At 48.6% G+C, this 16262-nt stretch overlaps 1 protein-coding gene and 1 long non-coding RNA gene across 4 annotated transcripts in view; one reads left to right on the forward strand and one right to left on the reverse strand.

The window, feature by feature from the left end:
* Positions 1–6523, reverse strand: part of LOC134957542 (fatty-acid amide hydrolase 1-like) — a 175313-nt gene extending 168790 nt beyond the window's left edge. For both annotated transcript variants that reach the window (XM_063939519.1, XM_063939518.1), the window contains exon 1: positions 6284–6523. In XM_063939519.1, coding sequence (XP_063795589.1) covers positions 6284–6490 — 207 coding nt within the window. In that variant the 5' untranslated portion in view covers positions 6491–6523. The remainder of the gene's footprint in view (positions 1–6283) is intronic.
* The window catches only part of LOC134957544 (uncharacterized), a 221689-nt gene that overhangs the window by 21661 nt on the left and 183766 nt on the right, over positions 1–16262 (forward strand). The window lies entirely within an intron of this gene.

The following is a 16262-nucleotide window of genomic DNA, read 5'->3' on the forward strand; positions in this document are numbered from 1 at the left end:
CCCAGTCTCCTGCGGAGCCGCTATTCCCCATGGTCCTTACGGAGTTCCCAGCATCCACTAGGACGTCAGAGAAATATAGGGGCGTGTCTTCATGGGAAAGGGGTATGTCCACAGAGCTCTCTTTTACACATTAAGGCAGGCAGAGCTCGCTTTTACACATCACGGCAGGCAGAGCTCCCTTTTACACATTACAGCAGGTAGAGTCCTCTTTAATACAGTACAGCACGTAGAGCTCCCTTTTACACATTACGGCAGGTAGAGTCCCCCTTTTTACACATTTTGGCAGGAGTTTCCCTTTTTACACATTACTGAAGGCAGTCCCCTTTCTACACATAACAGAAGGCAGATTCCACCTTTTTTCCAAATTAGGCAGGCAGAATCCCCATTTTTTACACATTACAGAAGCAGAGTCCCCCTTTTTACACATTAGGCAGGCTGAGTCCCCCTTTTTACACATTATGGCAGCAGAGGCCCCCTTTTTACACATTAGGCAGACAGAGTCCCTCTTTTTTACACATTGCAGCAGCAGAGTGGCACACTGGGGGAGAGCTAGGGAGAAAGCAGGTGAGAGGAACGCGGAGGAGGGGTAGGGAGAGAGCATGTGAGAGGAACGCAGGGGGAGGGCTAGGTTGAGAGCAGGTGAGAGGAAAGCGGGTGAGTGCTAGGGAGAGAGCAGGTGAGAGGAACGTGGGGGGAGGGCTGGGGAGAGAGCAGGTGAGATGAACGGGAGAGAGCAGGTGAGAAGAATGCAAGGGGAGGGCTAGGGAGAGAGCAGGTGAGAGGTATGCGGGGGGAGGGCTATGGAGAGAGCAGGTGAGAGGTATGCGGGGGGAGGGCTATGGAGAGAGCAGGTGAGAGGAATGTCAGGTGCCAAAAGGCTGTGTGGGCGCGCATGATCTGACATCACGCCTGGCGTTGAGGAGCGCAGCCGAGGGGAGAAAGGATTGGTGAAGGACATGCTCAGCCATATCCCCCAAGATCAGCTGCTGCCGGGTTATAGTCCTCATCCTCCAGGCTCCACACCGAGTCCACGTAGTAACGCTGGTGAGCGGTGCAGCCCAGTCTGGGGCGGGGAAGGGGTATGTAGAGCACACATGCTCCTCGGCAGCGCTGCAGTTACCTAGCGGCGATGGCGGGCGGTAGTGTGGTGTGGATCAGAGCTGGATTAAGACTTCAGGGGTCCCGGGGGACTTAAGACAGGGGGGCCCTCAGGTCTAAAATTAAAACCATAATACAAATGTCTATATAAACAGTATATTATATATACATATATACATATATTTGTACAGAAATACATGCACACACATATATCATATACATACAAATATATATATATATATGTGTGTATGTATGTATGTATATATATATATATATACACACTCACGTATATACATTGTACATGGGCACAACTTGCTGGCAAAAACTCACACAGTGGAAGAAGAGCTTGAAGTTCTCTTCTCTGACGAGCTGTGGCTGTGTGCACGTTAGTAGTAATCAGTGCTTTAACTGACTGGCGAGTGATAGCTCAGCTGTCCAATGGTGTGTGCAGCAGCAACCTGCGGCTCCGTGATTGGCTGGAGCGCAGGCTGCAGCTGCACACACCATTGGACAGCTGAGCTGTCACTCGGCAGACAGCCTAGGAAAGCTTTGCGGCGCCGGCGGCTAGCAGTCACAGGGGCAGATGTATTAACCTGGAGAAGGCATAAGGAAGTGATAAACCAGTGATATGTGCAAGGTGATAAAGGCACCAGCCAATCAGATCCTAACTGTTAATTTACATATTGGAGCTGATTGGCTGGGGCCTTTATCACCTTGAACATATCACTGGTTTATCACTTCCTTATGCCTCCTCCAGGTTAATACATCTGCCCCATTGTGCGGTATCAGAGGGGAGCACGGTGCTGCCGCTGCAGATCGGATCAGTAACACAGATCCGATCTGTGGCAGGGGGCCCTTTCAGATTGGGGATGCCCGGGGTACTTAACCCTGGAACTTCCCCTTAATCTAGCCGTGGCCCGGCGGGTGCCTGCGGAGGTTTTCCGCCTCACAGCGCATTGCGCTGTGTGCAATGCCCCTCTAGCCCATAGCTGGTTACGGCACTTGGCTAAACACACACACAAGCAGCAATATAAGGTAAGGCCATAGCACACTTTATTTTTTAGACATCACATCTTTTCACATCATGCTAGTCATTACAGACTATTAGCAGCAACACCTTATCCTGATGAAGGGACTATGCCAGGTCCTGAAACGAGCCGTTGAACAACAGGCAGGCGCCCTTTTCATTCATGTTGTGTTGATCTGATTTTTCACTCTTTTCTTTTTCATCAGTATGGGAGTGACGTACAGTTTGCTTCAATAGCAACAGTGGAAACTATTATGATATAGCACGAGCACCCCACATTACCATATTTTGCAAGGGAGTGCCGGATCATCCAAGGGTACACACACACATATATATATATATATATATATATATATATATATAAGAGAAAAGAACAAAATTCTCATGGGAGCTATAACCACCTCAGAAGATCAAAAGTAATTTACATTAAAAAAAATGTATTAATAAAATTAGCAATAAATCTTTATCACTGTTGCAAATATTTGTAACACAAATGAATAAAAATTATTTTCTTAGGATCATATACATCAAATAAACAAGAAAATGTTGTTTTGACAATAAATTGAAGAATTATATTCTTATGGTATCAGCTGTTGCATAAGATGTCAGATCTTCAATAAATTAATTCAGATGTATGATCTAATCCACATGTTTGAAGAAACCCAACGCGTTTCGTCCGTTGGGACTTCATCAGGGGATATAATCAGATATCAATATTTGTGAATTTCAACATCATATCCAGATTATGACGTTGAATATAAGCAAGATATCAGTTTAATTCCACCAACTGATATCAATAAAAGCTATGATAGCTGTGAGGTGAATCCTGAGGCATTGTGAAGGAAGTTAAATCCTGTCCTTGAATCATACTATCACTTTCACTTATTGTTGTAAAGTGATTAATGATACACCAAAAAGGAATTGTTCACAGCACTGCATTTTATTGATATCAGTTGGTGAAATGAAAACGATATCATGCTTATATTCAACGGCATAATAATCTGGATATGATGTTGAAATTCACAAATATTGATATCTATTTATATCCCCTGATGAAGTCCTAATGGATGAAACGCATTGGGTTTCTTCAAACATGTGGATTAGATCATACATCTGAATTAATTTATTGAAGATCTGACATCTTATGCAACAGCTGATACCATCAGAATATAATTCTTCAATTTATTGTCAAAACAACATTTTCTTGTTTATTTGATGTATATGTTCCTAAGAAAATAATTTTTATTCATTTGTGTTACAAATATTTGCAACAGTGATAAAGATTTATTGCTAATTTTATTAATAAATCATTTTTAATGTCAATTGTTTTTGATCTTCTGAGGTGGTTATAGCTCCCATGAGAATTTTGTTCTTTTCCCTCATGCTATCTTTGTACCTAATCCGGCAGGAGGTATTTCTCAGTGGTCCGACCTCTTCTTAAATTAGCGCACTAAAGGGACTTAATTTTTATATATATATATATATATATATATATAAAATCTCTGTATAGGTGCAAGGGATACTGCTTCCTACTGTTGTGCAATGTAGCTGTGTACAGCAGGTGAGCAAAGTCCAGTGCGTACGGACGTTCTTAGATTTAATTAATAAAAATAGTTTTTTCATTCTTAGAGTGCCTCAAACCCAAGAGTACTTTTTCTCCTTGGTATTTCAAAATGATCGCAATTGCAAATCAAATTAACTGACTATTCTTAGCATGTGCACATCATCATCATCATCATCATCACCCTTGTTTATTTGTATGGTGCCATAAAATGATGCAATGCTGGACAGTCAGAGTTACAAATCAACTGCTCACATTGGAGACCAGGCACGGGCGGATAAACTGCAGCTGCCATAGGGCTAGTGCAAGGGTCAATAGTGGGAAAGATGGTAAAGTCTAAAGATGCACCAATCAGCACTGAAGCGTATATGGACGCAAATAGTGGGTGTCTCAGTCCTTGCACATTCGAACACACTTGTATACACCAGGGAAGAAGATTGTAACAGCATTTGCATAAAGTCGCAGATGGACAACCACCAACGGACACAACCACTTCTGCGTCCACTAGGGTGGCCAATCCCGGGTCATTTTTTCAATCCCGAGTATCGGAATTGAAAAATGGTCATTCTCGGAGTACCCAAGATTGGATTATTTTCTGTGTGGCCGCCCCCATAATTTGCCATCCAACACCAGTGGGAGGAAGGGTAGGACACTTCCTGTGGGTGACGGCTGCCTGCGCAGAGTGACCTGTGACTTCATGCCACGCTGCACAGAGGGAGTTAAGCAGCGTCTGAGCCTCCCGAGGACGCTCAACGCTGCCCGTCATTACAAAATCAAAGGACCGACTGATCCCGAAATCCCTAAGTTTGGAGCTTCAAATCCCAGGATTGAATCACGGCTGTTTTTGGGTCTAAATCCCGGGATCCCGCCGATCCCGATCCAGGGATTGGCCTCCCTAGCGTCCACCAATCAGGCTCAGACAGAGAACAAGGAATAAGAGACTGACAAAAATCAAACATAACCACGTTTCAATACTATTGTTAATATTTGCAATTACATATTTAAGTATTTCTATATAATGACATAATTTAGGGTATAAATAGTTTTAATCCAAGTCACTATTTCTAGAAAAGAGAAAATACATTCTAAAAAGCTTGAACCCACCAGGTTATGATCCCACTGTCTGTCTGAATAATGTCACTTTTAAATATTGGTCTTAAAATTGATGTCATGCTCTGAGCAAATAGAATGAATCCACTCCTCCGCTCCTTGATAAGTAACAACCAGGTCAATTAAATTCCAGCCCGATGGGTCTTCAATAACATATAAGAATACACTGCTCCAGTTTATTCTTATGCAGAAATGACAATCTTTGCTTTTATCATTAAACTATACTCCCGAAAATCGGGAGGCGGTCCTGGCCTCCCAGAAGAGTTGGCAAGTCTCCAGGCTGGGCCCACCCCACTCGAATCCCCAGAAGTCCCCTGCAGACGATGCTGTCCGGTGGGGTAGGGAGGTCTGATGAAACGATTTGCGCTGCCATGCCCCGGACCCACCCCCATTTGGCATTACTGCCCCATGCCATGTTCCCTCATGCCGCAGCCACGCCCTCCACTTTGCCGTCCTGGCTGCCTTCTCTCGAAGGAGGCAGCCAGAATCTCGGCATGTATGCATTAAGCACTGCCCGGAACTCATGGTATTTCATGTTTAGGTACCCTGGACTTTAGGACCTTATTTTAAATTCCTACATAATTTTACGTAAACCTAATTTATGTATGTAAACTTGGTCCACATCCATAGTGCAGTGTAAATGAGGCCCACTATATTTGCTTCATGAGTTTACCTCAGAACAGTTGGTTTACAGTGTTTGGAAAACATTAGACTGTTTTATAGCCTCCAGTGATCTGAGCTATAAATTAATGAATTGGGCAAGAGCCAGTTGTCATCTGCCACAGATTAGAAGCCTAGAAAAGAAAATCATGATCTCACATGTCTTAAAAGCATAAATTGGAATGGAAGACATTCCTGAACACAGAAGATTTTGTATTGTGGACATCATGTCCACATGCTGGGTTGGGTTGTGTGTATATCAGTGATGTGCGGTGAGGTAAATGGCTGAGGAGGCACTGGCTAGAACCAGAGCCAGATTAACACACAAATTATGAGCCCAAGGGTTTATGTGGGCATCATACGAGGAATGCAGTTAATTTAAAGGCTGTTGGGACCCGGCGGTCAGGAAACCGATGCTGGAATCCTGACAGCAGGCAAAATGCCGCCAGTTGGAATCCCGATTGAAGCCCCCACCCAAGGGGAATATAATAATGTGTTGAGCGAAGCTCACCACCGGACCCTAAGCATGGGATCCCAACCGCTGGTTTACCATACCAGACCCTTATAGAAAGGTGCAGCAGTATATCGTTTGGTGAGTTTACTTTTGATTAGAGAGGTGCAGAAAGGATAGACCCCTGCCATGGACTTTTTACTCCAGAGTTTTGTGTAGAAAATAATTAGAATAATACAAAGAAGATATTTATAATATATTATTTGTATTTTTCATGAAGTAAAAACTCTGGGGTCACCTGCCTCACCTCACCACTTCACTTCACCGCACGTCACTGGTGTGTATATATAATATTTTATGGGCAATAGTACAATACCAGTTTGTGAAACTTCTCCACCGCCTGCTTCATGAACTGCATACTGGCCTCTGTCCTCTTCCTCTCCTTTTCCATTATCCTGCGGATATGTCCTCTCTTCCTCCACCTCAGCCCATAGATTGATGCAACCAGTAGACATCCCACTGTGGCCAAGAGCTTGCACTCCAGCAAATGCTCTGAGAGGATTCCAGTAAGCTTGTCCCGCATGGTGTCACTCAGTATATGACTGTGCAGAAAAACAACTGCTGGTTTTATTCTGCACAGGATTGGTCAAGTGCCAAGTCAGGCTTCCTGGAATAAATTCTTGAAGGCAGAGCAGGGAATGATATTGGAGAACTGATGCGTACATTCCATTAACCATAGATTGTAAGCTTGCGAGCAGGGCTTTCCTACCTCTATGTCTGTCTGTCTTTGCCCAGTTTGTCCTATAACTGTTGTTCTAATTGTAAAGAGCAAACTGAATATGCTGTGCAATATAAGAAACTGCTAATAAATATAAGAAACTGCTAATAAATAATTAACCAGGGGTGTTGGGTCCATGCTATCAGCACATGTCTGTTCTCTTCTGGGTCAGTGCCTGCATTTTTTCCCCCAGGGAATTTAGCTCTATGCTGAACAGGGAGACTCTTCACTATGGGGTTCCCTGCACTGGATACAGATGGCTGAGGGAACTGCTGCACATGCCCAAGCAGCAGATTCACTCACATGTAGCAAGGTCTGATGCAGTACCCTGGCCGGGTATCAGACCTGAATCTGAAGTGGAGAATGACAGACATGGTGGCGGCCATGGATCTGGAGGTATCCTTGCCCCATCCGCTGATGCTGTGGGACCCAGTGCTGGCCTCCTTTGTGGAGGCGGTCCTAGATCCCAGAGTAGCTAGTCCCCACCAGCCACTCTTGCAGAGGTCAGCAGCAGTCGTGGGTTTAGAGCAGGGGTGGGCAATTATTTCAGCTGAGGGGCCACTTGACATTTCCTGTCAGTATCCGAGGGCCACATACAAAATAGCAGCTCCCCCCACTTGCCAAAAATATAGGGACGTGCTTCATGTGGAAGGGGTGTGGGCAAAAAATAATACAGATTCATATTAGGCTGCACAATAGTCTCCATTATTCAAATTGCGCCACACAGCGCCACTTACACACATTACACAAGATAGAGCCCCTTTTACACAGTATGGAAGGTAGAGCCCCTTTTACACATTACAGCAGGTAGAGCCCCCTTTTACACATTAACATTTTATTTAGGATAATTATTGTGCAGCAAGCAAATTATCCAGTGTCTTATGGCCCCTGGGGAATGGTGTGACACAGTGACAGAACACGGGGAGGGGGGGTGACAGTGACAGAACACGGGGAGGGGGGGTGACAGTGACAGAACACGGGGTGTGTGACACGGTGACAAAACACGGTGGGGGTGACACGGTGACAGAACACGGGGTGTGTGACACAGTGACAGAACACGGTGGGGGTGACACGGTGACAGAACATGGGGAGGGGGGTGACACGGTGCCAGAACACCGGGGGGTGTGACACGTTGACAGAACACGGGGGGGGGGGTGACACGGTGACAGAACACGGGGGGTGTGACACAGTGACAGAACACGGTGGGTGTGACATGGTGACAGAACACGGTGGGGGTGACACGGTGACAGAAGACGGGGGGGTGACAGTGACAGAACATGGGGTGTGTGACACGGTGACAGAACACGGTGGGGGTGACACGGTGACAGAACACGGTGTGTGTGACACGGTGACAGAACACGGTGGGGGTGACACGGTGACAGAACACGGGGGGGGTGACAGTGACAGAACACGGGGTGTGTGACACGGTGACAGAACACGGTGGGGGTGACACGGTGACAGAACACGGGGTGTGTGACAGTGACAGAACATGGTGGGGGTGACAGAACACGGGGGTGGGGGTGACACGGTGCCAGAACACGGGGGGGGGGGGTGACACGGTGACAGAACACGGGGGTGTGACACGGTGACAGAACACGGGGGGGGTGACACGGTGACAGAACACGGGGGGGGGTGACACAGTGACAGAACACGGTGGGTGTGACACGTTGACAGAACACAGTGGTGGTGACACTGTGACAGAAGACAAGGGGGTGACAGTGACAGAACATGGGGGGGGTGACACGGTGACAGAACACGGTGGGGGTGACACGGTGACAGAACACAGTGTGTGTGACACGGTGACAGAACACGGTGGGGGTGACACGGTGACAGAACACGGGGGGGTGACACGGTGACAGAACATGGGGGGGGGTGACACGGTAACAGAACACGGGGGGGCGTGACACAGTGACAGAACACGGTGGGTGTGACACGGTGACAGAACACAGTGGGGGTGACACGGTGACAGAACACGGGGGGGGGTGACACAGTGACAGAACACGGGGTGTGACACGGTGACAGAACACGAGGGGGGGTGACACGGTGACAGAACACGGGGGGGGTGACACGGTGACAGAACACGGGGGGGTGACACGGTGACAACACGGGGGTGTGACACGGTGACAGAACACGGGGGTGTGACATGGTGACAGAACACGGTGGGTGTGACACGGTGACAGAACACGGGGGGTGTGACACAGTGACAGAACACGGGGGGGTGGGGTGACAGTGACAGAACATGGGGGGTGTGACACGGTGACAGAACACGGGGGGGTGACACGGTGACAGAACACGGGGGGGGTGACACGGTGAAGAACACAGGGGGGTGACACGGTGACAGAACACGGGGGGGGGGTGACGCGGTGACTGAACACGGGGGTGTGACATGGTGACAGAACACGGGGGGTGTGACACGGTGACAGAACACAGTGGGGGTGACACGGTGACAGAACACGGTGGGGGTGACACGGTGACAGAACACGGGGGGTGTGACACAGTGACAGAACACGGGGGAGGGATGACAGTGACAGAACATGGGGGGGGTGACACGGTGACAGAACACGGGGGGGGCAGTGACAGAACATGGGGGGTTATACGTGACAGAACACGGGGGTGACATGGTGACAGAACACGGGAGGGGTTGGTACAGCGAGAGATAAAGATCTCTCCCCCAAACCTAAAAACAGACTGACGCCACTGCCCGCACACACAAATATACACACACACACACACACACACACACACACACACACACACACACACACACACCTTTCTTTCTCTCACTCACTCACTTTTCCCATTAACTTTACTGATCTGGCTGGCTGGCAGTGGCAGGAAGGATGGATCTATTCTGTACAAGTCTGGCTCTTGTACCGTGTAGCCCTGCCCCCTGAGGTCCCATGTAGCCCCGCCCCCTCCACAGGACGTAGCTCCGCCCCTTTTCGGCTGAACCCAGCCGTTGTCACTGGGGACTGGAGGAGGAGGAGGCTGCTACAACGCAGCAGCAGGGGAGAGAGGAGCCGCCGGCAGCTTGGAGGTACTGCAGCTCAGAGCAATGACAAGCAGCTCAGCCGTTCGGGCCGCTTGTCATTGCTCGCTGGTGGGAGGCAGTGGACCGGACAGGATCGGTTTGCGGGCCGCATCCGGCCCGCGGGCCGTATTTTGCCCACCCCTAGTTTAGAGGCTTCCCACCACCAAACCACGTGAAGAATGGTGGCAGGCCTGAATCGGTAGAGATTCAGGCACCACCAATCACAACATAACAGTTTAAAAAGGTGCTATGGGCAAGTCAATAAGGGCCAATAGTAGCTTGCAGCATCATTGCACTGCCTCCTGGCGCTAGCTTGTGTTAGCTAGCTCAAAGCACCAGGGCTTAGTTCAGCAGCAGTAGGAGCATGGAAGAGCTCCTGAAAACTGAAGAAGCATTAAGAGATGCAGAAGCTGGCGTAAGCTCTGGTGAAGATCAAAGAGCCAACGTCCGACAGCAGAGGGGCCAGTAAAGATACCAGCATTAGGCCCTATAGTCTAAGGATTGTCCATTGTTAGTCGAGCGATACAGTAGGTCTGAACCACAGAAGGGTATTAGGCTCTATATAGTACCCTGTTCTCCCCTTATTAAGCAAGCACTAGTGTGAGAATTAGGGTTTCTAGCCCTTGTTAAACAAGATATAAGCCTGAGCCACAAAGCTAATCAGGTCATCTAGTATTATGGTAACTGGCCCTTATTGGTGGGCAATAGGCCTGAGTAACAGAGGCCATTAGTCCTTCTATAGTCTCACTATTGTAAAATGAATAGACAGATAGTAGGCTTGAGTTGCTCAGGGCACCATTGCCTAAACAGTCCTGCATTGGCTCCCTCTGTATCTGTAGCGCTGTGCAACACAAACCCCCCTTTCACATTGTTGTCTGTGCATTGCAACATCCTTTGTTACATCTGCAGTTTCAACTCCATTCTTATCAAGGGCATTTCTAGAGAGGAGGAGGTCCATGTGCAGGATCTGCCTGGGCTCCCTCGTCTCTAGCCGGCAGCTATGTAGCTCTGGGCACTAGGGTCCCTAAGGGACCCTAGCGCTGTCCCAGGGTCTAGAGCACATGCGCGGATCCCAGTGATTTTCCTACTGGGTGAAAAAATGGGAAAGTGGCGCTGCGGGACTCAGATGCTAAGTATTAAAATAAGATTTTACTCACCGGTAAATCTATTTCTCGTAGTCCGTAGTGGATGCTGGGAACTCCGAAAGGACCATGGGGAATAGCGGCTCCGCAGGAGTCTGGGCACAACTAAAAGAAAGCTTTTAGACTACCTGGTGTGCACTGGCTCCTCCCACTATGACCCTCCTCCAAGCCTCAGTTAGGATAATGTGCCCGGAAGAGCTGACACAATAAGGAAGGATTTTGAATCCCGGGTAAGACTCATACCAGCCACACCAATCACACCGTACAACACGTGATACCATATCCTGTTAACAGTATGAAACAAAACTGAGCCTCTCAACAGATGGCTCATAACAATAACCCGTTATTAAACAATAACTATGTACAATTATTGCAGACAATCCGCACTAGGGACGGGCGCCCAGCATCCACTACGGACTACGAGAAATAGATTTACCGGTGAGTAAAATCTTATTTTCTCTAACGTCCTAGTGGATGCTGGGAACTCCGAAAGGACCATGGGGATTATACCAAAGCTCCCAAACGGGCGGGAGAGTGCGGATGACTCTGCAGCACCGAATGAGAGAACTCCAGGTCCTCCTCAGCCAGGGTATCAAATTTGTAGAATTTTGCAAACGTGTTTGCCCCTGACCAAGTAGCAGCTCGGCAAAGTTGTAAAGCCGAGACCCCTCGGGCAGCCGCCCAAGATGAGCCCACCTTCCTTGTAGAATGGGTTTTAACTGATTTAGGACGCGGCAGTCCAACCGCAGAATGCGCCTGCTGAATTGTGCTACAAATCCAGCGAGCAATAGTCTGCTTAGAAGCAGGAGCACCCAGTTTGTTGGATGCATACAGGATAAATAGCGAGTCAGTTTTCCTGACTCCAGCCGTCCTGGAAACATAAATTTTCAAGGCCGTGACTACGTCCAGCAACTTGGAATCCTCCATGTTACTAGTAGCCGCAGGCACTACAATAGGTTGGTTCAAGTGAAAAGCTGATACCACCTTAGGGAGAAACTGGGGACGAGTCCTCAATTCTGCCCCATCCATATGGAAAATCAGATAAGGGCTTTTGCATGACAAAGCCGCCATTTCTGAAACACGCCTGGCCGAAGCCAAGGCCAATAACATGACCACTTTCCACGTGAGATATTTAAGATCCACGGTCTTCAGTGGTTCAAACCAATGTGATTTTAGGAAATTCAACACCACGTTGAGATCCCAGGGTGGCACTGGAGGCACAAAAGGGGGCTGAATATGCAGCACTCCTTTTACAAATGTCTGAACTTCAGGTAGTGAAGCTAGTTCTTTTTGGAAGAAAATCGACAGAGCCGATATCTGCACCTTAATGGAGCCTAATTTTAGGCCCATAGACACTCCTGTCTGTAGGAAGTGCAGAAATCGACCCAGCTGAAATTCCTCTGTTGGGGCCTTATTGGCCTCACACCAAGCAACATATTTCCGCCATATGCGGTGATAATGTTTTACAGTTACATCTTTCCTGGCTTTAATCAGCGTAGGAATGACATCCTCCGGAATGCCTTTCTCCTTTAGGATCCGGTGTTCAACCGCCATGCCGTCAAACGCAGCCGCGGTAAGTCTTGGAACAGACAGGGCCCCTGCTGCAGCAGGTCCTGTCTGAGCGGCAGAGGCCATGGGTCCTCTGAGATCATCTCTTGAAGTTCCGGGTACCACGCTCTTCTTGGCCAATCCGGAACCACGAGAATTGTCCTTACTCCTCGTTTTCTTATTATTCTCAGTACCTTTGGTATGAGAGGCAGAGGAGGGAACACATAAACCGACTGGTACACCCACGGTGTCACTAGAGCGTCCACCGCTATCGCCTGAGGGTCCCTTGACCTGGCGCAATATCTCTCTAGTTTTTTGTTTAGGCGGGACGCCATCATGTCCACCTGTGGCCGTTCCCAACGATTTACAATCAGTGTGAAGACTTCTGGATGAAGTCCCCACTCTCCCGGGTGGAGATCGTGTCTGCTGAGGAAGTCTGCTTCCCAGTTGTCCACTCCCGGAATGAACACTGCTGACAGTGCTAACACGTGATTTTCCGCCCATCGGAGAATCCTTGTGGCTTCTGCCATCGCCGTCCTGCTTCTTGTGCCGCCCTGTCGGTTTACATGGGCGACTGCCGTGATGTTGTCTGATTGGATCAGTACCGGCTGGTTTTGAAGCAGGGATTTTGCCTGACTTAGGGCATTGTAAATGGCCCTCAGTTCTAGAATATTTATGTGTAGGGAAGTCTCCTGACTCGACCATAGTCCTTGGAAGTTTCTTCCATGTGTGACTGCCCCCCAGCCTCGAAGGCTGGCATCCGTGGTCACCAGGACCCAGTCCTGTATGCTGAATCTGCGGCCCTCTAGAAGATGAGCACTCTGCAGCCACCACAGTAGAGACACCCTGGTTCTTGGAGACAGGGTTATTAGCCGATGCATCTGAAGATGCGATCCGGACCATTGGTCCAACAGGTCCCACTGAAAGATTCTGGCATGGAACCTGCCGAAAGGAATTGCTTCGTAAGAAGCCACCATCTTTCCCAGGACTCGCGTGCAGTGATGCACCGACACCTGTTTTGGTTTCAGGAGGTTTCTGACTAGAGACGACAGCTCCATGGCTTTTTCCTCTGGGAGAAACACTTTTTTCTGGACTGTGTCCAGAATCATTCCCAGGAACAGTAGACGTGTCGTCGGAACCAGCTGTGACTTTGGAATATTTAGAATCCAACCGTGCTGATGTAGCACCTCCTGAGATAGTGCTACTCCTAATAACAACTGCTCCTTGGATCTCGCCTTTATTAGGAGATCGTCCAAGTATGGGATAATTAAAACTCCCTTTTTTCGAAGGAGTATCATCATTTCCGCCATTACCTTGGTAAACACCCTCGGTGCCGTGGACAGACCAAACGGCAGCGTCTGGAATTGGTAATGGCAATTCTGTACCGCAAATCTGAGGTACTCCTGGTGAGGATGGTAAATGGGGACATGCAGGTAAGCATCCTTGATGTCCAGGGATACCATGTAATCCCCCTCGTCTAGACTTGCAATAACCGCCCTGAGCGATTCCATCTTGAACTTGAATTTTTTTATGTATGTGTTCAAGGATTTCAAATTTAAAATGGGTCTCACCGAACCGTCCGGTTTCGGTACCACAAACAGTGTGGAATAGTAACCCCGTCCTTGTTGAAGTAGGGGCACCTTGACTATCACGCGCTGGGAATACAGCTTGTGAATTGCCTCTAGCACAGCCTCCCTGTCCGAGGGAGTTGCTGGCAAGGCTGATTTGAGGAAACGGCGGGGGGGGGGGAGACGCCTCGAATTCCAGCTTGTACCCCTGAGATACTACTTGAAAGATCCAGGGATCCACCTGTGAGCGAGCCCACTGATCGCTGAAATTTTTGAGGCGGCCCCCCACCGTACCTGGCTCCGCCTGTGGAGCCCCACCATCATGCGGCGGACTTGGAAGAAGCGGGGGAGGACTTTTGCTCCTGGGAACTAGATGTTTGTTGCAGCCTTTTTCCCCTACCTCTGCCTCTGGACAGAAAAGACCCGCCTTTTCCTCGCCTGTTTTTCTGGGTCCGAAAGGACTGTACCTGATAAAACGGCGCTTTTTTAGGCTGTGAGGGAACATGGGGTAAAAAATAAGAATTTACTTACCGATAATTCTATTTCTCGTAGTCTGTAGTGGATGCTGGGAACTCCGTAAGGACCATGGGGAATAGCGGCTCCGCAGGAGACTGGGCACAGAAGTAAAGCTTTAGGACTACCTGGTGTGCACTGGCTCCTCCCCCTATGACCCTCCTCCAAGCCTCAGTTAGGATACTGTGCCCGGACGAGCGTACACAATAAGGAAGGATTTATGAATCCCGGGTAAGACTCATACCAGCCACACCAATCACACCGTACAACCTGTGATCTGAACCCAGTTAACAGCATGATAACAGAGGAGCCTCTGGATAGATGGCTCACAACAACAATAACCCGATTTAGTTAACAATAACTATGTACAAGTATTGCAGACAATCCGCACTTGGGATGGGCGCCCAGCATCCACTACGGACTACGAGAAATAGAATTATCGGTAAATAAATTCTTATTTTCTCTGACGTCCTAGTGGATGCTGGGAACTCCGTAAGGACCATGGGGATTATACCAAAGCTCCCAAACGGGCGGAAGAGTGCGGATGACTCTGCAGCACCGAATGAGAGAACTCCAGGTCCTCCTCAGCCAGGGTATCAAATTTGTAGAATTTAGCAAACGTGTTTGCCCCTGACCAAATAGCTGCTCGGCAAAGTTGTAAAGCCGAGACCCCTCGGGCAGCCGCCCAAGATGAGCCCACCTTCCTTGTGGAATGGGCTTTTACAGATTTTGGCTGTGGCAGGCCTGCCACAGACTGTGCGAGCTGAATTGTATTACAAATCCAACGAGCAATAGTCTGCTTAGAAGCAGGAGCACCCAGCTTGTTGGGTGCATACAGGATAAACAGCGAGTCAGATTTTCTGACTCCAGCCGTCCTGGAAACATATATTTTCAGGGCCCTGACTATGTCCAACAACTTGGAGTCCTCCAAGTCACTAGTAGCCGCAGGTACCACAATAGGTTGGTCCAGATGAAACGCTGAAACCACCTTAGGGAGAAAATGAGGACGAGTCCTCAATTCCGCCCTGTCTGAATGGAAGATCAGATAAGGGCTTTTACAGGATAAAGCCGCCAATTCTGACACGCGCCTGGCCTAGGCCAGGGCCAACAGCATGACCACTTTCCATGTGAGATATTTTAACTCCACAGATTCAAGTGGTTCAAACCATTGTGACTTTAGGAACCCCAAAACTACATTGAGATCCCAAGGTGCCACTGGAGGCACAAAAGGAGACTGTATATGCAGTACCCCTTTTACAAACGTCTGAACTTCAGGAACTGAAGCTAGTTCTTTCTGGAAGAAAATTGACAGGGACGAAATTTGAACCTTAATGGACCCCAATTTTAGGCCCATAGACACTCCTGTTTGCAGGAAATGCAGGAATCGACCTAGTTGAAATTCCTCCATCGGGGCCTTACTGGCCTCGCACCACGCAACATATTTTCGCCTAATGCGGTGATAATGCTTTGCGGTTACATCCTTCCTGGCTTTGATCAGGGTAGGGATGACTTCATCCGGAATGCCTTTTTCCTTCAGGATCTGGCGTTCAACCGCCCTGCCGTCAAACGCAGCCGCGGTAAGTCTTGGAATAGATAGGGTCCTTGATGGAGCAGGTCCCTTCTTAGAGGTAGAGGCCACAGGTCCTCCGTGAGCATCTCTTGAAGTTCCGGGTACCAAGTCCTTCTTGGCCATTCCGGAGCCACGAGTATAGTTCTTACTCCCCTCCGTCTTATAATTCTCAATACTTTTGGTAAGAGAGGAAGAGGAGGGAACC

This window comes from Pseudophryne corroboree, chromosome 9, assembly GCF_028390025.1.
Source record: "Pseudophryne corroboree isolate aPseCor3 chromosome 9, aPseCor3.hap2, whole genome shotgun sequence".
Classification (NCBI taxonomy): domain Eukaryota; kingdom Metazoa; phylum Chordata; class Amphibia; order Anura; family Myobatrachidae; genus Pseudophryne; species Pseudophryne corroboree.